Below are 25,930 nucleotides of genomic sequence, written 5' to 3' on the forward strand. Positions count from 1 at the left end.
CGTGCATCTATAGCCACGTGAGCATCAAGACAGAAAGAAACATGTAAGTCTAAAGACTTTTTAAAAATCATGACTAGGAATATGGAACGTAGTATAGTTGTAATGCTACACATGCAAGCAACATCATTTATGAAGGAGGGGCAAATGCTAAAATTAAAATGCTTGAAATTAATAAAATGTATGAGAAATCATCAAAGTTTTGTTTAGTTTTTTTCTTAAAAAAAAAAAAATTCCGGGGGCTGGTGTAGCGGTGAAGTTCGCATACTCTGGTTCGGTGGCCCAGGGTTCACAGGTTCAGATCCCGGGCTTGGACCTACACACCACTCAACAAGCCATGCTGTGATGGTGTCCCACATACGAAATAGAGGAAGATTGGCACAGATGTTCGTTCAGGGCCAATCTTCCTCACCAAAACACACACACACACACACAAAACAAAAAATTCTGAATACCCTTCTCCTCTTCCTATGCTGTCTCACAGATTGCTATTCCCCATGAATGCTCCCTCGCTAGTCATATACAGTCAAGACAAACAGCCCAAAAGCTTGCATGTGTCCATAATTGAGTGTGCCACATCGCAAATAAGGCCAGACTTCTTTTAATTTTTGCCACTGAGAAGATGAATTATCATGGATGGAGAGGTTTTCGTAACTGATTTGGAAAAAAGTGGATTATGTGTTTTAAAAAGTTTCTCAAGTCTTGATAATAGTGATAGAAAACTAAGGTATATTGTGTTACCTACGTCATATTATATTTCGAATTAAGATATTATGTATAAAATGAAGTTAGGAAAGGTCTTTTAGGAACATCTGGAAGATTCACCAGGCGTCTGATAGTCTACTTAATATTTATTAAATCCGTGTTATTCCCGCATAAATATTTTAAAGGCAGAATTTGAAGGCAGATTTATTTCATATAAATGTACCCTATCTTGTCTTTAATAAGCAATGCTTCATGTCTTCACTCTCCGGTATGACCATCTACAGCCATCGCAATAGTCAAAAAGCCTTCAACATAAATACAATGCTTAAGACAAAAACGGCATTCTGCATATTAATACGCAGCAGACGAGGTTGCTTTTTGCTTCTGTCCCGCTGTCACCGCTGAGGGACTTGTCTTCCTTCCAACCGTGATGAGTTCATCTGTGTAAAAGAAAGAGAAAATACACACCCCCTCCATATTGTGCCCAGTAACGTTCTGTTGTTCGCGGAATATGGGGTCTGTGACTTCCCCTCTCAAGTTGTTAGTTTTCGTCCTCGACATCCACGTTCCCTCTCTCTTTCCGTGTCCTCTCTCCGGTCCCAAGCGGGCCCCTCGCGCCGTCCGCCCCCGGTTTCCGTCGGGCCCGCGCCCCAGCCCGGCCGCGCCGTCCACAGCGCTGGGGGCCCTGCCGCCAGGGGCAGGGGACCCCGTGCTCCTTCCGCCCGGGGACCGCGTGTCACCAGGGCGCAAACCTGCCGCTGCGGACTCAGAGCAGAACCTCCTGAGGAAACTATTTGTGGAAACTGGTTGGCTTGGTGACTAACTTTTGACAGAAAAACCCATTTGCGGTAGAGTCAATAGTTACTGTTTGCGGAATGATCGACAGACGTACAGATGTGGAGCTCGGCTGTGTAAGAGCTACAAAAATACCTAAAGAAATGGAAGACGGGCTGTAACGGAAGGACACGTGGCCATCAATCAAGAGTCAGAAAGGCGCAGACGACAGCACGAGCCAAACCAACAGCGACCCTGCGCCGGGAAGCCCAGCTCCCAACCCCCGCAGGCCGGAAGGGAGCCCCGAAATACTCGTCGGCCCAAACGCCGGTCCAGGGCCCGCGTCATGGTCCAGGGCCCGCGTGCAGGGTCCTCGCCGGGCCCGCGCTCGGCTGCGTCCCGGGGTCTCGGTCCACGCGCAGCGGCGCCGACCTGTCCCCCGTCGAGGCCGGGATCCGGGCGGGCGCGCCGGGGACCCAGCCCCGGGGCGGAGCGTCTCCTGCGCTGGAGCCGGAGGCCCCGGACCGGCCCAGCGGGAGCCCAGGCCGCCGCCGGGCGCCCCCTCCCGCGCCGCGCGGCCAGGTCCCCGCGCTCGCTCCTCGCCTCGCGGTGGGGCGCAGGCGGCGGCTGCAGCGCCCGTAGCGGCGAGAGCCGCGCTCCGCCCGGGCGAGCGGGTGCCCCGCCCCCAGGCCCCCGCCCTCCGCCGCGACGCGGGGCCCGAGCATCGCCCCTGGGTGCGCGCTGCGCGCAGGCGCCGCCGCGGGGGGCTGGGCCGCACCTTCTCTGCCCGCTGCCTCCGGGCATTTCCGATTCACCGGCCGAGACAGAATCGGCCGCAGTCCGCTCAGAGCTCCATCTCAGACCCCAGCCATAGGCCATGGGACGTCCCTCCTTTGCCCAGTTGGTGTCAAGGGTCAGGATAGCCTTCGTGACCTCCGCATCCTTCACCCTCCTTATGCTGCCAAGGGCTGTACATTCTACCTCTTTCTCCCCTTTTCCTCTCAGGCCTCTACTCCGTTCCTATTGCACCTGCCTGAGCCCGGGCGACTGCCCCCACCGATCACCCTCCTCGGGTCTCAGAATGTAATTACTGGCAAATCCACGCCAGGACGCAGTGACCTAACTTAAACGCAACTCTGATCACGTTCTTCCCAGCTTAAAACTTTTTGGTGACTCCTGATGGCCAGCAGCATGAAAGGCAACACCCTCTGCGTGATCTCAAGGTCCCTCAAGACCTGGCCCCTGTGCTCTCCCCAGTCTCAGCCCTCCTCGCGGGCTCCAGGAGAATTGAACAGACTCCCTTCTCCGTGGTTACGTCCCCGGCTCGTCTGACTAATTCTCTCACCTTTGAGTCAAGAGCTCGGCTCTGACATTGTATCCTCCGGGACGGCCATCCCAGCTGGCTTAGACGACCTGTTGGGTCTTGAGGGCACGGGCATGTTTCTCTCCGTTGTAACAAAGATCGCTGCTCCAGCTATGTAGTTATTTTTCTCACCCCACTCCTAGCAATTTATGACCTGGGTGCTCTGTACCAGGCACAGGCTTAAGCAGGTGTTATGAATTATTTAATACTTACAACTACCCTGTGAAGCAGCTTCTATTATCCCCATCATACACATGCAGTATGGGCTCAGAGAGCTTAAGAAATTTGTCTAACCTCACATGGCCAAGAGGCAGGGAACTCAGGAGTTCCTATTTTTTCAAATCACCCTCCGAGCGAGTGTGTGTGCAGCCAGAGTTGAAAACCACTGCTCTAGCCTGTGAGCTCCTGTAGGACAAGGGGCCACGGGTTTCATCTCTGGACCTGGCACAGCTACTGGGACAGAGGAGGTGTTTGTGGCATACCCTGAGGTTTTATTTGATCCTGTCCATCACTCTAGAAAGCAAGCCGTTCAGGAATCATGACTGCCGTTTTTAGATGTGCAAAGAGACCCAGAAAGTTAAGTGACTTGACGGTTCATAGATGGCAGTGCCATGGCTGAAGACTAGGAACCTGCGACTCCTCCTATGGGAGGAGTCTTTTCACCATCTTAGCTTTTTCTGGGACAGGCTCCCAGAGGAAGATTTCGTTGCGATTCTTCCTGGAAACCTTTGGCAGTAAGAGATTCGTTTTCACATCTGACTGGATTTAGAGCATCTGTGGGGCCAGAATACAGAGTTGAGAGGGACTGCTGACAAAAACAAAGAGGAGTAGCAAACGCACTTGGCAACATGGCTATTTTGATGTATAGCCTCAGAAGGAATTGCTTGAGCGCAATTATCTCAAGATAATTGCAGGCCACGAAGCCACCAAGGTTGAAGGGTTTTTAAGTAAAGGAGTAACATGATCAGAATTGAATTTACTAAACACACATACACTCACCACCACTAAGAGTGCAGGGCATGTGTTGTCTGGGACAAAAGCAAACACAGGTAATGACGTCCATAGCAGGGCTGTTCATAATAACAAAAGATGGAAACAACCACATGTCTACTGGCAACAGAATGGTTACATTGTGATACGGTCACACAATAAGTATTAGTAGTGAAAACGAATGAATTATACCTTGTGTAAAAACATGAATAATTCTTGGAAATATGACAAAATTATTGTCGTATGAAGAGACAAAGTATGCCACCAAAAACGCAGAAGATATTAGACAGCACTCAGGCTCCTTATTTGTTAAAGAGAAATGTGATATCCATGTTTACACTTGCATACAATATATACAACTTGTTTCACAGATACTTGAGTGTTTATAATTCACAAGGCATCTATAAGTACATGTTACATGTGTTATATAAGCACATTATACACTTGGTATAGGTGGACTGTGAAAACGTGGGTGACGGCACAAATGTTAGTAGTGAGGAGATAACTGCATCTTTAAAATAGAGTTTAGCAGTGTGGAGTTCCTTGAAAAACTAAAAATAGAACTACCGTATGATCCAGCAATTCCACTTCTGGGTACATATCCAAAGGAAATGAAATCCGTCCCTCCAAGAGAAAGCTGTACCCCACGTTCACTGCAGCATTACTCATAATAGCTAAGCGTCCATCAGTAGATGAATGGATAAAGAAAATGTCGTGTGTATATATATATAATATATATATGATAGTTCACACACAGTGTGAAATATTATTCAGCCATAAAAAAGATGAAATCTTGCTATTTGTGGCAACATGGATGAAGCTGGAGGACATTATGCTAAGTGAAATGAGCCACAGAAAGACAAACGCTGTGTGCTCTCTCCTGTATGTGGAATCTAAGAAAGTCGAACTCGTGGGAGCAGAGGTGAGCAGTGGTTCCCGGGGCAGAGGAGGATGGGGAATCAGAGAGGCTGGTCAAAGGGCACAAACTTTCAGCTCAGAGATGAACAAGATCTTGGGATGTAATGTACAGCAGGGTGGTTATAGCTACTAACACTGCATTGTGTACTTCAAATTTGCTAAGAGAGTTGATCTGAAGCGTTCCTGTCACACCAAAAAAAACCCAAAAGGTAACTTATGTGAGGTGATGGATGTATGAATTAACTCGATTGTGGTAATAATTTCACAGTGTATATATCAAACCATCACGTTGTACACCTTAAATATATACAATTTTTATTTGTCAATTATACCTTAATACGTCTAGGAAAAAATAAAATACAAGTTTAGACCAAAAAGTGATAAGAATGAACTAATGAACACATATTAAAATGAAACTCCTACTCTTTTTGCTAGCGATATTTCAACTATTTCTGTCAAAGGAGTAAAATATTCGCATTTCTTAGATTTCTTGGAAAAATACTGATATTAGGTAAAATAGGGAAAAGCAAATAGGAATTGAGCAGGTAATACACACAATATCTTGAGACACTTTCTATATGCTCCTTAGTACCACAAGATGACAGAATTTAGAATCTATATTTATAACCTTTGCAATATTGTACTAAGCCAAAATGCTTGAGTCATAGTGTTCCAAAATAAAATTCCATTTGTAATATAGGCCATTTTAACCATTTCTCTAAATTAAAAGAAACTTGCTTTAACTAGGGATCAACAAATTAATAAATTTCTTAAGTAACTTCTACGTAATTTTAATAACTTGTAAGAAGACATTGAAAACTTTTCTCAAAACTCAAGAAAGTGTGTCTTAGCTTGCCTTTCAACTGACAAGAATTATGAAAAGGTTAACCCACAAAGTAACTTCTTTTAAAGTCTTGACTGAATCTTAATTTTTTTATTTTTTTAAAGATTGGCACCTGAGCTAACAACTGTTGCCAATCTTTATTTTTCTTTCTGATTTTTCTCCCCAAATCCCCCCAGTACATAGCTGTATATTTCAGTTGTAGGTCCTTCTAGTTGTGGCGTGTGGGATGCCGCCTCAGCGTGGCCTGACAAGCGGTGCCATGTCCACGCCCAGGATCTGAACTGGTGAAACCCTGGGCTGCCAACGCGGAGCGCGCAAACCATGACTTGGCCACGGGGCTGGCCCTGAATCTTACTTTTAAAGATAAGCCATTATCTGAGTTTTGGTCTCACAATATCCAGCACATTAAAATTATTTACATAATACTTTCATGTTCCTAAAATAAAATGTCTCATTTTTGCATATTAGGGCTAGTGGTGGACAGGCATCCAAACTGTAATAGAAAAAAAATTAGCGTTTCTCAGGCTGCAAAGCTCTATTCATGCGGTTAGAATCTGACATTTCTTATTATGTTCAGGGCAGCTATTTTGCCCTAATTCCATTTCTGAGTCTCTTGGCTCATGACTTCATGTAAAAAATTAATCAAGGCAACACTCCTAAACAATTTCAAAGCATATGTAGACTTGCTCTTAAGATTTCCACTGAATCATCCCTTGCCTATACGTAGTGATGAAACTACTCCCTGGTTAGATGAGCACAACGTTTGGCTTAATAAGCTGAATAAATTTTATTGGTACCAATTAATGCTTACAGTTAAGTTACAGTTTTGATATATTAGGTATTATAGATGGAATACCCATCACACATCACATGTGCACTTCTGGCCACACTTATGGATCAGTGTACACTGGGTTGCATCTCATGCATGAAATTACGAACTGAGACTGGCAGAGAAAATTATTCAAGGACTGTGAATCAGCATTCCGAACGTAACATATCAAGGGGTTAGAAGCCATGGCAGTAATGTAAGCAAAAATGTTACATTGACCTCATGACTAAAATAAAGCCAAAAACCCTTCAAATGCTCCAGCCTGTTTAGTAGCCACGAGACTGTGCCTTGAAGAACTCCATCTACAGGGACCAAGGGCCCCAGCAGCTGCGCTCTGAATCTCATCACTGCCTTTGTGCTGTGGATTCCCACTTCCCTGAGGCTGCTCCCAGCCAATACTGGGTACGCAGGAATCCTAAAGCAGGTGCATACCTGGGAGACCGGGGACTCCTCTGATGGTCAACTTTGGCTCAAGGACTCTCAGTTTTCCTGCCGAACGTGTTGTCCTTAGACTCCAAGGCCATCGAGGATGATTTCACCCAACCCTACTTCCCTCTCTCTTTCACTTGCGGTCTGACTTACATTGTGGTCTGAGGGATATCCCAGCCTTTTCTGGCTCTCTCCCAATTTTCCTTCACAGGCATTTCCTTTATTCAAAGCCTTGTATGTTTAATCCCCTCTTGGGGGACCTGGACTAACATATATATCTAGAAATCTGTTGGGGATCAATTAAAAGTAATATGATCCATGCCAGATTGATGAAATTTGTTAAATCCTAGATATTAGCAAACGATTATGGGTAGTACAAGGTGTGGATTATCTAATCAACTTTTTTTACTTTACAGATGAAGGAAGTGAAGCTCAGACATGAAATTCTCAACTCCAAGCCCCGTTCATTCCAGTCCACTGTGGGGCCAGCACGTCTAGCTAATTAGGCAGAGAGGTGCTTCACTGAATCCTTCCCAGCGTTCTTTTCCCCAACAAAAGCAAAGGTAATCAACAAAATGTGTTAAGCGTGAAAAGATTACAAATATAAGGTACTATATTGCAAGGAACAGAAGTTTTGTGCTTTGGTTTTTAATCTGACTGTCTAAATAACGGGGAAACTTAGCCTAGAACAAAGTTGACGTCACCACAAGAGAAAGCAGTAAAAAGTGGCTGCTGAAAAGGAATTTTTCCTGGCTGGTTCTTCTGAGTATACTAGGTATTAGGATGCTTTGGAAAGAAAAAGAAAAGGTACTCAAGAATGTTTACCTGCAACTTTAACTTAGAAATGTACCTTAAACAAAGCCCGTTAAACACAACTTCTTATGGAGAAACGATCATTAACAGCACAAAACCACAAATCACTCCCTCACATGCTTAATCTGAATTGTCATGTATTACAGCCTACGTATTCTTTATACTAAAATTGAGATTGTCAGTAAGTCAATAAAAATGTATGCCAATCTGACTCAAATTCTAGGAAAACAGCAACAGCTTTATAAATCTCATTTTGTATAGCTGCTTAACAAGTGAAACTTTTTCCTCATTCCTCTTTTTCCTGGAAATTTCACATTTTTGAGAAAATACTTCTGCGAACTATTCCTTTGAAACATCTCTATTACAGAAATCTCTGAATATTGAAGTATTTAGCGCCTAGTCTAGTAACTTACACACAGTAACAAATCAATAAAATTCTTTTATTAAGTGTATACACTAAAAGGCAAATGAACTTTTTTTTAACCTTCAGTTACTTTGGAATTAAATCACATTAGGGTACCCACAATCTTTAATTGTTAGTTATCTTAATATTTTGCTAAGCTGCCAGCGCATTAGAAACTCTTAATGTGCCAGCCTTTCCATAACAGCGTCTCTGGTATAGAGTCTGCTGAAATTATACACTGAATGCTTTATGTGTCACCAGGAGAAAAAGGGCAACTAATAAAGAAATCACGAGGCCTTACAAAATAGTTTAGAAAAACAAGTTTTCTATTTATTTAAAAATAAGTTTGTAGTTACTACATTGCAGGGACAGGAATTCTTACACATACATTCTAGTTTGTATAAAAGGATTCAAAGAATTATGCATCAAAACTAACATAGAAAGTGTCCACGTAACAGTAAAGAAAGGTCCGATCAGTATGTACAAAAAGCAAGGGCGCTGCCGTTCTGGTGCGAGACTGCGCTTCTGACATGATACTCCAGGGTTCCGGAAGGAAAAAACAAAAACTGCAATAAAGCTAAATAATTAATTTGTCTTTAAACTCTGTTACTTATTACATACAACAGATCTGTTTGTGTTTAACATTGTTTTCTGTACAAAATAAGCATAATTTTAATTTGAAAATGTGTCAGTTTCAACTTTAACCCTCTAGGTCAGTTACTTTTTAAAAATTGAGCTACATTCTACACGTCTAAATATCATGTGACAGGACTTAACAATTCTCTAAAAGATCTTTAATAAGACCCCGTCTTCTTGCAGCTTTAATATGGTCCAAAAATGTAACTTTCTTTTGTCTCAATTTATAGTTTATCACTGTGATTAATCAACACGCATAATCTCTAAAGTAACGAGCATGTGTGTGCACCTGCACCCTATGCGTGTGGACTATACATCATCGCAAACCTACTCACTTAGCTCCTTAAATGTAGAAACTCATAGCCACCCACTATCATGTATTTGGTTTGTGCCGTATAAGGTTAATTTCCTGATGATTTTATCTGCATTAAAAAAGTATTTCAACAGAGTTATCAAAACTAAAAATAATCTATCTTTACAGCTCCTAACATTTTCTAATTGTTTTACTGCAGCGTGTACAAGGTTTATCTCCGGAGCGTCAAAGTGGTACTTACAGTCTCCTGACTCAGTGTGACCTCTTGGCACTATGTAGTACGAAATGGCTCTTCATTTGGAGTGTTTATTAGCTCAGTATAATTAAGAAGAAAAATAGTTTCTTAGTAAATGTAATATTAATTCAGTTTGAATCACTTGGAAATTTGGGGAACTGACGGGAAGCTTAAGGAGGGAAGGAAAAGGTGTATTTTTCCAATTTTAATAGGAAAATCAATTCTCACCTAACTATAACTAAGCCACTTCTCAACCTGCTATGTAAAATACACTTTCTAAGTATGGGAGTAATTCACAGAACATAAAAGTACTTCCCCCCGTTATGACTTTTAAAATTATGTATTTCCTGCATATAAGGAGAATACTTTTAGCCCTTTAAACACTCAAATATTTTGGTCCTTTCAACCTACTCAAAAATAACTTTCAGGTGAACAAAACCATTCAGAATAACAATTTGTTTTCATTAGATGGAAAACTGAAAATCGAAACTGCTTCCAGTGGACATTTGAGAGAGAGATATAGGTATGTCTGAATGTATAAAACGGAATGCTGGAATTCAAGTAAATGCTGTAACTGGAGGAACTAATTTATATTACAAGTCGTATTTTAAAACCTAAGTATTCACTACTAATATCACATAACTAAAAATGTTGAGTACATTTGTCAAAATGTCTGATTAATCTACTGCATGGCAGATAAGGGACAGTTCTAAATGCTGCATGAGGATCTTTTTGCTAATCTGTGTTTATGTAATTCATTTCCAAGTGATACTAAGTTCAGCCAACCTCATGTCTCAGATGTGACCTAATCAAGCTCCCAAGTATTCTATACAGTTATTCTAATCAAATTTAAGGAGGAAGATAGTTTTGTACTAGTGCTATCAAATAAGTCTTCAAATCTGCGATGAAGCTGTGCAATAAGAATAATGGAAACAAGGCCAACGAATCCTTAGTACATGAATGTACGCAGAAGATACTCCAATGCCATAATAGCAGGTTGCAAAGGGTAACATTTTAAGAAGGTATATATCCAGTGCCTGGAGTTGTGAGACTGCAATTAGATTCGATGTTTAAACTGCTTACTTCCAACATTTTATAATTTTATAAAATTGGATTGGGACTTGAAAATATTGGGGTAGAGGGAGAGAATATTAGGGTTATGTACTTAAAAATACATAAATTTACATTTCCCATGCTTGTAACAAGTTATATTTCTGAAACCTTGAGGTTTTTTTTTTATTGCTCACCTAAGACAACTGCCAAATTTCCGTTTGGCCTATAAACAGAACACACATGGTGTCACTGTCTCCAAGAGGGTATTTTTTCAAGTGGTCAAACAGAACAAAAATATGGTGATGACTTAAATTTATCAATTCAACTGTTCCAATATGTAGAAGCTAAATTATAAAAACATAAACCCTAAATATATCTGGTATTACTAATACATTTTTAAGTGTTTTAATTACAAAGAATCCAATCCAAGTCATTTTGCTTTACTAAGAAACCAGTGTCTAATAATGTCCAAATAAGGTCATAAATATACAGTGTCTTTAGAACAGAGTAATACATTTACTTCTTGCAGGTAAGACGGTAAATACTCATTTCTTTGCTTAAGAGTTAGAACAAATCGATACATCGTACTAGAGGCATATTTCACTCTAAGACTGTGTACGCTCTTCCTTTTTCTGTATACACTTTAAAACTGTACACATTTTTTTACAAAAATGAATTTATAGCCTATTTTTTTCTAACACAATGCAGATAACATCAGGAAATTATGTTTCAAATAGATTGCCTTCAAAAGCAACACATTACTTCAATGACAAATTTCCAACATAGACGGTATTATTTTCAATACTGGTGTAACTGAAAGACTCATTTTACTATACAACCAAGCCGTCCATTTCTGCATTATGAAGAGTTTAACTACTTAATTTTAATTATATAGTTAAATATATTTGTTAGAAAAAAATAAATATACAAAAAACCTGAAAAATTTGAAATTATTTTTCAACTGCAAAATCACAGCAATCCAGTTAAGATCTGGAAAATGGTTTACTTAATTTCACAGGAGGATCTCTGTACAAATTTAGTTACAAACGATCTAAAAAGCCCAAATGCATCACTTTCCATTCTTCTTCAAGACAATTAAATGACAGCTAACGTATTTCCCTACCAGCACTAAGTAAAGAAATAATTATGTAATGTATTTTGCCACGGTTCCATTAAAGACTTTATTTTTCTACATCAGGGTCATGCCGATACATATTTTTCCATCCTCACTTTTTAAAAATGTAGTATCTGAAAATTTTGGTTACATTTTTGTACCATACCAGTCCTCAGAAAATACTACATTCTTTAAACTTTTAAAAAAATGGACAATAAGTTTTAAACAATAGAAATGGTATTTATGTTGGTTTTTAAGGTATAAAATAACTGTACCATAAACAAATAAATAACTGCTTTCCTTTCCCATAGCAGTACATATAGCAATACATTCTCCTAAGTCATATAGTTATCATTTACAATAGACAACTTAATTTCACTAATGATGCAAAAAATAATAGAATACAAGGCACAATCATTAAATGGAATTTTTCTTTAGGGTGTATATTGACATACCAGCGTGATAAGGATACCGTAAAAAGTGCAGAAAAACACAATGTGCAATGAGACCACTGTATAAAACATGATTGCATAAAAAGTGATTTGGCCTATTTTAACCTTTAATAATTGAAAATAACCAATCTTCCCCTTAAAATTAAACTATAAAGTATGACATTTTAAAATTATTTTTATTCTACCACTATCTAAAAAATCCTGAAAAAAGAATTTATACCTGGGTAATAGTATATAAGTATGTGTTTGTATATATATTTAATTATACCCATTTAGCAATATATACACATACACACACAGACACATTTCTCTGTAAGTCATTTTAGCCTATTAGATATGTCTAAAGTTTAGAAATGACATTAATCCAGATCAACAAGTAAACATCAAATCCCATACCTTTTTCCTGTATTTTCCTTGAATCCTTTAACCACTTAAACATTTTTTCTAAAACATCTCTGTCAAAGGACCCACCAGTGCATTATTTTCTACTATTAGTACCAAAAAAAAGATACATCTCAGCATAACTCTTTAATAACTTGCACTTTAGAATAATATATAGCCTTTCCAATATTGAAAAGTGTATGCTGTCCTGACAGTCAAAAACAGGCTTTCCACTGCACTGATTCTCAGTCTTTGGCACAATAAACAGAGATTGAGTGATTGATAGAAGAATCAAGGTCTGAAAAATTAGACAGTCAAATGTTTTCCAATGTGGATATGTTTCCTTTTCATCAGTACATTTTCTCTTACGTTTGGCAGAAATGGAATACAGCAAAAAGCCTCCTCTAGATTCTTTGTAGATGAACATTCTATAATTTAAAATTAAACTTTTTAGGGTATCAAATGGTGGGAATTTTATATTTATCTTTAGAGGAAACACATTTCTTAACTTACTGCTACTCTGTAAGTAGCACTCTGGTGACATCTGTCTTCCTAGGGGCACGACTTTTGTATCATAGAAATGTACCTGGCTTGGTCAAAAATAATTCATTTTAACATGAAATGCTCTATCACTAGGAATATTATGCTCCTTACGAGTGTAGCAGAATTGTCTTTTCCAGAAATAAATTGGGAATTCATTATAGGTCCTCAGTGTCTTTTGTTTTGAACAGTGAACGAAATGAATATTGAAATACATAACCTATCTAAGGGCAATAAATAGCAAACATTTAAAATATATATGTATATATTTATATATATATATATTCATTTAAAGAAGTGAAGTGTCTTGGAAATTTGTTGGTTTTTTTGCAAATCAAATCATAACATTCTCAAATCCACCATAGCAGCAAGGAAGCAGAGCCTGGGTTCTACAGATTCCTTAACTGTACCTGCTTTAGGATTTTGAAGTAAAATATTTTGGTACAAGTTACCAACCAATTAAATTAGCTTTTGCTTTTTCAGTCAACTTTCGGACTCGTCCTCTACTAGAAGTTCCAAAAGTCAAAGAGGTGTCCTCGAACAGCAGCTGCCTCTGCTCCTCTTCGGAGTCATCCTCGTTATAGAAAGCTGTCCTTCGCCCTTGGTTTCTAGTTCTCATGTGGGGTTCAGAGCCTTTAAGTTCCTCAAACTCTTCTTCCTCATCCATAGGATCATCTGTCTTTTTTCGGTTACTTCTCCTTAGCATTTTAACACTTGTAGGAACTATGAGATCTGAGTCTACTTTTTGTGTCTTCATCTTCCTTTTGGGTTTTCTGCCTCCACGACTCTTTTTCTGTAACAAATCCTCCTTTACAATATTAGTTTCAGAAAGAAAATTGCATGTTGAAGAAGGAACTACTTCATCTCTGATGGGATGCACATTATTTTGCTCTGAATTTTCTGGCTTTGCATACTGTTGCTTTTTGGGCTTTCTACCCCTTTTCTTGTGTATAACTTCACCACTATTGGTATTAACTTCTACCTTAGGTTTCCTTCCAGGTCCCCTCTTCACAAGCTTCGATGGCTGCCCTCCATGGCCATTTACTTGAATGCTTCCTGGTACAAGAGCATTGTTCTTACAATCTGCTAAAGGCAACACGGCACACTTAATGTATGGAAGTGCTTTTTTATTTGACTCTGAAACTAGTTAATAAGGCATTGCTATACTTACATATATATATAACACAATCTTATTTTTTTAATAAAATAAAAGACAAAAAAAGGCTAATAGCTTAATTTTACCTATTTCCAACTTAAAACTCACAGAGAAAGATCCTTATTAAAGTCATTAATGACCTCACATGAGGCAAACGAAATTCAGAGCAAATAAAGAACTGGTCTCAGTTAGAATTATGACAGAGCCGGGATGAGCTGAGATGTCCGACTCCTGCTGCCTTTACTACACATTCTAATGCGTGAGCATTGTTTTCATTACACAAATGACCCTGTTTACTTGGACGGAGCTTAATAATCACAAAACACTTTATTTACCTCATTAAACACAGGGTTTTCTGTATTTCTACTTTCAAGCAGCTCAATTACAGAAAATAATAGTATAAAATCCATGGACTTTTAACTTGGTAATAAGCATATCATCCCCCCTTTACTTTCCTCGAATCACTTTTTCCAACAGGGATGGAGGAAAAAGGAACTATCAAGACTGGCATGATTCTAACTCTTATTTGATCCCCTTTTGGATGTGATGTTTATAACCCCTCTAATATCAGAGAAGAGTTTATGGTTTACATGTTTCCTTACATTCCTCAGAACTAAAAAGGATCCCCTTTCCTAACGCTACTATGCAAGAGGTTCAGGAAGGCATCTACTGGAATGACTTACAGTAGCTATATTCTCGGAAGAAATTACCATGGCTCTGACATTCTTCATCCATCCTATCCACAAGAGTAGAAGTAAGTTACTCTTGGTCACAGATTATATTCTACAATTGTTTAAAGAGGATTAAAAAAACTAACTGGCAGTTTTCTTCACAGACTCTTTTTGAAACAGTCCTATCTCCTTACGTAAATGAATGGCAAACAACTGATTGACAATCATAAGCAACAGTGATTGCACTGTCAGTCAAATCCACTATGTGCGCCACCAGTACCATGAGTAAAATCCCACTGCAACAAATTCCACAATAAAGGCCATTATACTTCATGAAGAAATAAAAGAAAATTCTAGAGATTAAATTCTAAATCTGTAGGATCTGGAGATCAAGATGAACTGCCTTTCTGTGGTTAAAAAAAAAAAATGCTATTACCCTTTTTGATGAAGGAAAAAGATGACATACATGCACTACCACTAGCTTTGTTCATCCAAAATTCTGAAGTTTTGTCTGGTTGTGGGGGGTGATCTGCAAGGCAATATTCTACGGGAAATCCATAAAGATATGGAGACTGCTTTCAAAGAGAATGCTTCTTCATAATGGCTTTTTTTGTCATGCTTTTGAATTGTACTTCGTAAATATCAAGAAAAAACCATCAAGAGACTCACAGAAGGTAAGAAGGTAAGAGCCAGCGGCAGAGGGAGAAGGCAAAGCCCTCAGCTCCTGACTCCCACAGCACAATGATTTTCTTGACATTAGTGGCTTTCCACAATGATGGGGGGAAGCAGGGGAGAAATGCGTGCATGCAAGTGTGGGTGCTTGAAGTAGTTAAGTATTTTCTAATGAACAATTACACTTGACTAGTCTGAGGATTCTGTGTATCTCTTTGTTTTACATTAAGACACTGACAAAAGTCTAAACATTCAGTCCATATACCCACTGTAAAAGTTTATAAAAAGACCTGATGAACTCCTAGAAATGGTCCACGTTTTGTGTGGATATGCCCAGATGCATTTTCTGGGGAAAGGACTGCAGATTTCATCAACTTTACAGAGCAATATATAACTGAAAATGGTTAAGAACTAACGCAGCTCTCTTAAAAATGAATTTGGGGGCTAAAAAAGTTGAAAAACCACTCATCTGAACCTGTGCTGTTCAATAAGGCAGCTAATAACCATGTGGCTACTGAGCACGTGAAAGGTAGCTATGCAACTGAGGAACTGAATGTCTAATTAAATTTGAACACTGAAGCAGTGTGCATTTTGAAATATTGGTTACATGTTGAAAATGACACTATTTTGGATATAATGGGGTAAATAGAATGTATTATTAAAATTGATAATTTCACCTGTTTTCTAGTAGACCTTACTAGGAAAATTTAAAATTACATATGTGGCTTATATTATATTTCTACTGGATAGCACTGCTCTTGATTCTTAATAGTTAATTCAAGTGTCAATATTTACATAATAAGTCATCATTATTTAATAGCTGATTGTATTTCAATCATATTGGCTACTGGACCTCCCCCCAACATAATGCTAGAACCAACTCACTATATACATCTGGTTTCTCTAGGATTTAGGAGTGGCAGAAGCAAGGCCAATATACTATTGAAAACTCTGAATTCAGTTCAGAAAGGAAGCAAATATAAAAATGTAAAAGACTCATATACAAAGCCACTTGCTTATGTATTCAAACACTTACTGTCTGCGATATACTAAGTGGAGGTGATTAAAACATGAGTAATTAAATATGAGAGTTCAGAATCTAGCGCAGATAGACACATGATAATTCTATCAACATTATACGTGCCTCCAAAGACAATGAACAGGGTATCCTGGGAACATAAAAAAGTGTTTGATTCTGTCTAAAGAACCCAGGAGAAGGTTTCCTGGAGAAGATGACATATCAAAGTGAGACGAAAGGTAACAGGAAACATTAAACTGGGAGGAAAAAATCATTCCAAAGAAGGAAGAAAAGTACAACAATATTCAGGGACTTCCACATGGTTTAGGATGGCTGGGACATAAAAGGGAGAAAGAAAGAAAGGAAAGCTGGAACGTTAGGCAACAGCCAAGTAATGAAGAGTCTTATATAACACACAAAAACATTAAAATCTGATTCCATGTATGATTTGCAGGCAGGGAAGAATTTTAATTGTGTGCATATGTGTGCGCATGTGCACGTCTGCTAGAAGTGGTCAGAAAGATCACTTTGGCTGCAATGTGGAAGACGGACTGGGTAAGCAAGAGATGAGAACCGAGGCAGTTAGGAAACCAGGACAGCAGTCAGGTGAGAAATTAAGGCGGCCTGAATTAAGGTCGTGGAAGTGAGAATGGAGAATAGCAAATGAATTTTAGAGATGTTAAGGAGGCAGAAACAATAGAAACCAAAGGCTATCACGTAGATTTGGATGCTGAAGAGAAAGCGAGGATGATTCCCTGATTTTAAGCTTATGCAGGTGGATAGATCCCAAAGCCATTAATCACAATGAGGACATTTCAGTAGAAAAATTAAATTGTGAGAGGTTTCTGAGGAGAACACTGAAGAGGAAATGGTTTAGAGACACTTTGGAAGTCATGACAAAAAATGCTTATTCTTAAGCTGCCTGCTGCCAAGACGTCCCAAGTGTTTTAACATGTCACGGGCTGTACTCCATCAGTTACTGTCTCCACCTTTCAAACACAAAGCTTTTACGACGAAAATGAGCAGACAAAAGAACCGAGAGGCATAACTGTAAAGGGTCAGATGTCATACACTAGAATAGAGGTCTGGCTGTAGACGATCTTTATTTAGTAAAGGTCAGGGTGTTGAATTTTGTGATGTAATAAAAAATTTTTTCTAGAAAAGCGAAAACTGCTACATTGGGTTAAATAAATCCAATTTAACTTACAACTTCTTGGATACACTTTTTTACGTTTTGTAATAATGAGGTTAGAAACTAATTTACATCATTAAAAGCCTTTGATTCTAAAATTTTTATTTCTAGAGAGCAAGCTTCTCTTGGCTTTTTAAGTTTAATGACAATCTAGTGTGCTTTGGGCACAAAGCTGTAAATCCAAGGGTGTCTCACTGAACCTATCAACTAATACGGAACGTGTGACTTTTAAATGAGCAGCCTGCAAAGTCGATCTAAAGGCCAACTCCAACAAAAGCATCAGTTTTAAGAAAGATCTCCCGCATCCTGGAAGACACAAATAACCCCTTACCTTGCTCAACGACAGCTGGTGATTTTGAAAGAGTAGATGTCTTTGAGAGTACAGAGGATTTCATTTTACGTTTGACTGGCTTTTCCTTTTCCATGTTTTCTTTTGCAGAATTATTCCTAGTGCCGTGACTAAAACTGGACTGACCAGGACTTGAAAGAGTATTCAAGGTTTTGGAATGTTTCACGGAATTCTCTAGAACTAAAACACACACACAAAATGAAAAGCTAAGAATTAACCTAAAAAGAAGCAAGAAGGTTGGGATTACTTTTAAAAATTAGCCAAGAGGACAAAACCTGGGGGATGCTTAAAGCTTCCTTACAAAATCTACTTTCAAATAGGGAAAAAGCATACTCAAATAAACGCTTCATAGTTTCAGACCTTTTAGAAGCTGTCCAGTCACTTCAGGAACATGAAGGCAAGTCTTGGCAAACTGTTAATAAGTCTGGGTACTAGGATTTAAATTCAGGCAGTTTGGATCAGTTGCCGTTTTTAAGCATTAGTCTACACTGACACTCCTAGACTCGAATTTTCTTCTTATTATTAAAAATTAAAACAAAACAGGAGCCAGCCTGGTGGCACAGTGGTTTAGTTCACACGCTCCATTCAGTGGTCCAGGGTTCACAGGTTCAGATCCTGGGTGCAGACCTAGCACCACTCGTCAAGCCACGCTGTGGTGGCACCTCACGTAAAATAGAGGAAGATTGGCACAGGTTAACATTAGCTCAGCAGCAATCTTCCTCAAGCAAAAAAAGAATTAGACTGGTAACAGATGTTAGCTTAGGACCAATCTTCCTCACACATAAAAAGTTCAAACAAAAAACAATAAAGAGGGCAAAACCACCAGTGTTTGCTGGAATTTTCTAAAATCCAGTATGTTTTATTTGGCAAAGTAAAAGCTTAAGTTAAAAAAGTCATTATTTATACTTCAATTAGAAACTGTAACTGATTCTTACTTGTTTTCCCTGGCATTGCAGATGTATTAGCTTTTGAAATAAAAGTCTTGGTTGCTGAAGAAGTAGACGGCTGCTCAGTGCTAACTGGATCTACAACCACTCGGTTGCTTCTGGTTCGAACTACAGAACTGGATTCTGTTTTCCCATTGATCTGGGCAGCATTGTGTCTTGGTGGTACTGATCGTGTAGGTGGAGAGAATGGAGAGGTAGAGATATCTGACTTTAGCTGGGGTTTTAAGATCCTTTTTTTCCTTTCAGGGCTGTAAATAAAATAGTGTCATTAGTCATTGTTACATCTCTATGTGGGTGAATAAAACACAGTTTTAAAATACTGTTGAATTCAGTATTTGTACTATTATGAAATATGTTAAAATATGAGATTTGTAGTGGATTTCATATGGTTGTGAGCCTTTGAAAAGTGAATATTTAGTGAAGGATCGTCATAAATGCTATAGTTATATGACAGAAAGCATGATGCCACCACTATCCTAAAAATGCTGTTTTACTGTACAGATTTAGCAGTTTGAATTTAAGCACTTACACTAGTATAGCTTTAGTTAAAAGATTAAAAATCCTCCACATCATAGGAACTTGCATGTCAAATATATCATTCTGCAATATAGGGAATAGTAAAGGAAGTATTAAAAAACACCAAGTTCTATCATTTAGATGACAAAGTTACAGATCAGCTGATGCTATTTAAAGAAATCAAATACCTTGATGCGGCACTACTGGAAACAGAGCTGCTTCTGTTTCTCTTCTTCCTCCTTTTGGTTATTGTATTTCTTTTATGAAAACGAAGAGCAGATTTATAATCTGATAAAACTGAACTAATGTGTTCTTCGAAGAAAGCAGACAGGCGCAAACTCATACTGTAAATCTACAGTAAGAAAAAAAAGACTATTCAAACATTCCTCAAAGGAAAATGCCTACTCAGTAAATATTAACATACAAATATTTTTCCAGCAAAAAGTTTTTAGAATTTAAATATTACTTTTTCCCCCAAGCTCTTTTGATACAGAGTAAAACTGAAGCATTTTTACAATTAAAATATTTTTAAATTTAGATTAGAAATCTTCCAAGCTTTCAGATTCTTAAAAAGCCCTACTAAGGACAAAATTCCTGTGAACTCTACCATACTGAAACATCCCTGAAGGCCTGACCCTGTTTTCCATTGCCACCTAGACTAGCAACTACTCCTTCTCATTTCATGCCCGTGTATCACCCTTTTGTGATGTCTTGTCTGGCCAAAGAGAGGTAAGTGATATTAATAGTTTTACTCATTTTTATAAATCATTCACAAAAATGCTCCTTTCCATTAACATGGAAAATAACCGGAAAAGTTAGGCCTACATAGCCCTAATATATACCCAGACAATATATATGTGTTATCTATTCAATCACTTTTTTTTTCAAGAAAAGTAACCATTCCTAAACATTTGTGATATCAGTCCTATTTCACAGAAGGAACAAAGCAGAAAGATGTGAATTCTTTTTTCCACTAGGATACCATTAAGAACATAACAGAAAGTTAATTTTGCTCTAAATTTTAAATAAAAGCAACATTTAGTTACTTAACGTACTTTCCTACTGATTTCATTTAATTTAAATGTAACATAAAACAATTTAATTATATACCCTTGATCTTTTGCTTGGTGTATATGCTTTGGAATTACTAAAAATAAGTCTGACATCTTTACACAACTCCATTGGTGACTCATAATTCCCGGCCTCTAACGTTTCTCTGACAGTAGCAAAATCCATTGGAGTGTCAATGATGTCTCTGTAGTCCTAAACGAGGAAAACAGGTGGTATTATTAATATCATCATTACTACCATAAAGCATTTCCCCTCAGCACAGGGATTCACACGGTTTCTGTAATGAGAACAAGTCCTAGAACCATTAATAATCATTCCTTCTTTCCCTCATCTAGGCTCCCTTTTTTCTAATAATTTTTATTTTTTCATGCCCTCTCTCTTTTATTGTCATCAACACAGGATTTTTCTCATTCAAGAACCTACAAGTTATGCTTTCTTCCCTTGGGGAAGAGGAAACAGGGTGGAGTTGTGTTTGAAAAAAATTAGCTCTACAACTACAGATCTAAGTTTGATGTAAAAAACCTAAAACTTTATACTACCTATAAACTCTAAAGGCTGAAACATAATCCTAACTTTAAAAAAAGGAGATAAGGAGATAAAAACAACGGAAATATGTGAACATACCATACGTGTGGAGGCCTGAGTTCTAATAACCTCAACTTCAGTACTACAATTGGGAACTTTGCAGTAATCGAGAATTATGAATGTAAACAGCTGTCATAAAGCCTATGCACTTCACTCTACAGAGAAGTGGACTCACTCAAAGTCACCACCTATCAACTGTCTACAGAATAAGACAAGAGATGAGAAGCAATAAAAGCAGACAAGTGCAAGCAGAAAAAAGTAACAGACCAGTATGAAATTATCCAAATATGGTATCTTTTAATGGGGATACAGACTACTACACCTTTTCCAGAGCCCCAGAGTGTGTGACTAGATTTTTCAAAATGTAACTTGCCTTTGCACCACCAAGTTTAAATTATGATCAAATGTGTCTGACCATAAAGCAAACAGGATTACTACCCTCTACAAATAGGGACAGTTTTATTTCTTCCTTAACAATCCATATGCCTTTGACTTCCTTTTCTAGCCTTAGAGCGTTAGCCAGAATTTTCAGTACCATGGTCAAGACCAGTGGTAAGGATGAACATCCTTGCCTCATTCCCAACCCCAGCATGAAAGAATTCGGTTTTTCATGACTAAGCATGAAACCGTTGTAGAGTTTCTAATAGATGCTCTTTATCAAGTTATGGAAGTTCCCCTTTATTCTTAGTTTCCTTAAGAGTTTTTATCATTAATAGTGTTCTGTTTTCTTAGATTATGTATTTGTCTATTTGGCATCTATTCATCACAGGGACAATTACATTGACTGTATTTTTTTATTCTCTGTATTCTTTTTTTTGAGGAAGATTAGCCCTGAGCTAACATCTGTGCCTATCCTCTTCCACTTTGTATGTGGGACACCTGCCACAGCATGGCTTGACAAGCGGTGCGTAGGTCCACACCCAAGATGTGAACCAGTGAACCCAGGGCTACCAAAGCAGAATGTGCGAACTTGACAGCTGCACCACCAGGCTGGCCCTATTTTCTGTATTCCTGATGCTCTGGCATTTTGGAGGCCTTAAAGACCTAAGAAGAGACTGCCCTTCTCAGGGTTAGCCAATTCTCAGATACCAAAGGGCTGCACTGGGACCATGTCTTTCATATGCAAACCAACCACCTCCGTATCTAACTCACACAGCAAGCCAATATTTCCTTTGCCCGGAATCATCTCAGGGCCAGGTACCAGACAAAAAGAGCGCACTCCTCTGCCCCAGCAACCACTGGAATTATTCAAAGTAGCCAATCCTAAACTGTTTACCCTGCCCTGTCCTGCCTTTCTCATGGAAACCCCAATAAAGGCTCTGGCCTAAGCTTTCCCTTGCTCCTGTCTTCTGCCACCTGACTAAATCCTAGTGTTTCTTCTGTGGCCCTACATGGCATTTGTTGACTCATTCTAATAAACTTCTTCCTTCTAAGCCTTGTATTCATTTCCTCCTGTGGCCACAGTGACTGTACCGTGCTTTACCATATCCAACTGTACATTTTTAGAACAAAAGGCTATTGAATTTTGTCAAATGCTTTTCTGCACTGATATGATCGTGTGATTTTTCTCCTTTAATATGATGAATTACATTGATTAATTTTTGAATACTGAACCAGCCTTACATTCCTATAAAAAACCCTACTTGGTCATGGTAGAAAACAATTTTTAAATACTGCTGAATTCTATTTGCTGGTATTTTATTAAGAATTTCTGCATTTTCCTCTTTTGTACTGTTTTTGTCTGGTTTTGATATCTGGCTTCACAAAATGAGTAGAGAAATGTCTTGTGGAAGAGATTATGTAGAAATTGTGTTAATTAAACATTTGGTAGAATTCTCCAGTGATGACCTCTGGGCTTAGAGATTTCCTTTTTGAAAGCTTTTTACTACAAATTAAATTTCCTTACTTGTTAGAGGGCTATTCAAATGATCTAGTTCACACTGGGGGAGTCATGGTAGTTTGTACTTTGATAATTGGCCATTTCATCTAAAACGTCAAATTTCAATGTGTAGAGTTGTTTGTAGTATTCCTTTTGATATCTGCAGGGTCTGTAGTGATATCCCCTATTGCATTCCTGATACTTGCAATTTTTCTCTTCTCTTTTTAGCTTTCTAAATCTTAACAGAGGTTTGTCGATCTTACTGATCTTTTCAAAGAACTAGCTTTTCGTTTTATGGATTTTCTCTATTGTTTTTCTGTTTCCAGTTTCATGGATTTCTGCTCTTTATTATTTCCTCTCTTCTGCTCACCTTTGGTTAATTTTGGTCTGCTTTTTCCAGGTTCTTGAGGAGAGAGCTGGGATTACTGATTTGAGACTCTTCCTCTTCTGATGTACTATTTAGTGCTATAAATTTCCCTGCATTGTTTTAGTTGCAGTCCATAAGTTTTGATATATTGTATTCATTTTTGTTGAGTTCAGTGTTTTTTTAATTTCCCATAAGACTTCTTTGATTTGGGGCCGGCCCGTGGCCGAGTGATTAAGTTTGCGTACTCTACTTCGGTGGCCCAGGGTTCGGATCCAGGGCGCAGACATGGCACTGCTCATTAGGCCATGTTGAGGCAGCGTCCCACATGCCGCAACTAGAAGGACCCACAACTAGAATATACAACTATGTACTTGGGGGATTTGGGGAGAAAAAAAAAGAGAGAAGATTGGCAACACTTGTTAGCTCAGGTGCCAATCTTTAAAAAAAAAAAAAAAAGACGACTTCTTTGATTCTTGGAATATTTACAAGTGCACTATTTAGTTATCAAGTGTTTGGAAATTATCCTATTACTTTTCTGTTACTGATTTCTAGTTTGATTCCATTGTGGCTGGAAAACACACTATGATGTTTTCTGTTTGCTCTGTTTTTACTTTTTTCCAATCTTCTTGTGGGTCACTTGAACAGATTTTAGAATTCCATTTGCTTTATCTTTAGTGTTTATGACTGTAACTTTTTTTTTTTATTTTTTGCTGAAGAAGATTCGCCCTGCCAATCTTCTTTTATCTTGTATGCGGCTTGCTGCCACAGCACAGCTGCCAACGAGTGGTGAGGTCTGTGCATGGGAAGCTGCAGGGGAGTGCGCCGAACTTAACCACTAGGCGACAGGGCTGGCCCCCTGTATAGTTTTTTAAGTGGCTGCTCAGGTATAATACATACATAATCACCCAGAATATACTGGTGTCAATAACATTTTACTAATTCCAGTAAAGTATAGAAACCTCCCCTCCCCTTCTTTTCTATCTTAATGTTCACTGATTCTTACCTCCGTCCTTTACAGGGAGTTTCTTATTTCAGTTATTTTTTTTTAGTTCTACTATTACCATTTGGTTCTTCTATTTTTGAAACTTTCTTAGTACGATAAGTAACTTTTGATTGAAACCTGGACATTTTGGGTATAAGACCAGATTTTTAAAAATCTTATGTTTTAGCAGGCTTCCCCTGACACCACTGCGTGAGCTAAGAGGGGGCACTGCTTCGTCACTGCCAGGTCGGGGTGGAGTCCAGGTTTCACCTGCCCTCCAGTGCTGATATTTGAGAACTGGGGAGCAGCAACTTGAACCTGCTGGGAAGGCATCCTTACTAGGCTTCCACTGATACCATGTAGGGTGGCAAGGGAGTACCTTCGCTACTGCATGGATGGTGGCCTTGTTATCACTGATGGTGAAGCCCTGACTCCCCATTAGGCTTTCACTGATACCATCCAATGAGGCAGGGCAGGGGTACCTCATACTGCCAGGTGGGGGTGGAAGTCTAGGCTGATATTTGGGATGTATGGAGATGGCTCTGCACTGGCCTTTACTGACGGTAAAGCAGTGAGACAAGTGTTTCTGTGCTATTTGGCTGGAGGAGAGCAGTTATCATTTATAAGTTTTTTGTGTCACTAGGCTGCCCCTTTCCCGGTCCTTTGGCCAGAGAGAGTAGGCTTTTCTGGTCAGTGCACATTGGCATTTCTAGGTTGCCAGTTTCTTCACTATCCAAACTAGGATATATAAGGCAAAAAGCATACCCAAGAAACTCACTACTGTGTCATCACCTGTCTGCCTTCTTCTCTCCACCTTTCAGAATTTTCTTATATTTGTTTTATACATAACATCTACAATTTTTAACTCTACTTACTGGGAAGAAGAGGGGAAAGTATGTCTACTCCTTCTTTCCAGAAGAAGAAGTCCAATTACACTGTCTTTGACCAAATATTTTGAAATGTCTCACTTTTTTTTTTTTAAAGATTTTATTTTTTTCCTTTTTCTCCCCAAAACCCCCCAGTATATAGTTTATTCTTCGTTGTGGGTCCTTCTAGTTGTGGCATGGGATGCTGCCTCAGCGTGGTTTGATGAGCAGTGCCATGTCCGCGCCCAGGATTCGAACCAACGAAACACTGCACCGCCTGCAGCGGAGTGCGCGAACTTAACCACTCGGCCATGGGGCCAGCCCTGAAATGTCTCACTTTTAAGTGACTTTAGAAAGCCATGCAATAAAATCAGACTTAGTACCTTTTAGTAATTTTGATTTTGGCAAAAACATTGTATTACAGTCTACCTTATGTATCAAACCTCGTCTAAATGAATTGGCTATTTACAGAAATTAAACTCATCCTTAGTGGAAGACTGTCAATTAAAAAAAGATATTCCAAAGACTGAACCCCTGACTCTTAAGACAGCTGCAGGGTGGGGGGTCTGGAGAAAAAGTAGTTACAACATTGCTTTATGCAATGGGAATATCATCTGAACAGTGTTCAATCTCTCTACCCTCTTAAGGGTAACTAAGCACTTGGATGGAATCTATAATTACTTGAATATTATGACATACTGACTTTACAAACTTTGTAGATTTTGGGAAAATGTTAGAAAAATGATATACAAAATTTTAATGTTTTGCAAAACTTTGGTTAAATGTCAAATTTATTTATGGAGAATACTTCATTTTTCCTGGTTTCTATCATTCAGTACAGTATACGATAGCCACTCAATAAACCTCTGC

The 25,930-nt window shown here is 38.8% G+C and overlaps 1 protein-coding gene across 4 annotated transcripts in view; it reads right to left on the reverse strand.

Annotated features, from left to right (window-relative positions):
* Positions 1-13,092: 13,092 nt before the first annotated feature.
* The window catches only part of PHIP (pleckstrin homology domain interacting protein), a 127,832-nt gene continuing 114,994 nt past the window's right edge, over positions 13,093-25,930 (reverse strand). For 3 of the 4 annotated variants that reach the window (XM_044757540.2, XM_070496503.1, XM_070496502.1), the window contains 5 exons: positions 20,421-20,573; positions 19,499-19,662; positions 18,783-19,042; positions 17,830-18,027; positions 13,093-13,875 (listed from right to left, as the gene is read on the reverse strand). In XM_044757540.2, the coding sequence (XP_044613475.1) occupies positions 13,238-13,875; positions 17,830-18,027; positions 18,783-19,042; positions 19,499-19,662; positions 20,421-20,573 (1,413 nt within the window). In that variant the 3' untranslated portion in view covers positions 13,093-13,237. The remainder of the gene's footprint in view (positions 13,876-17,829; positions 18,028-18,782; positions 19,043-19,498; positions 19,663-20,420; positions 20,574-25,930) is intronic. The other variant, XM_044757541.2, reaches the window with a different exon arrangement.

Source organism: Equus asinus, chromosome 24 (assembly GCF_041296235.1).
Source record: "Equus asinus isolate D_3611 breed Donkey chromosome 24, EquAss-T2T_v2, whole genome shotgun sequence".
NCBI classification, from domain to species: domain Eukaryota; kingdom Metazoa; phylum Chordata; class Mammalia; order Perissodactyla; family Equidae; genus Equus; species Equus asinus.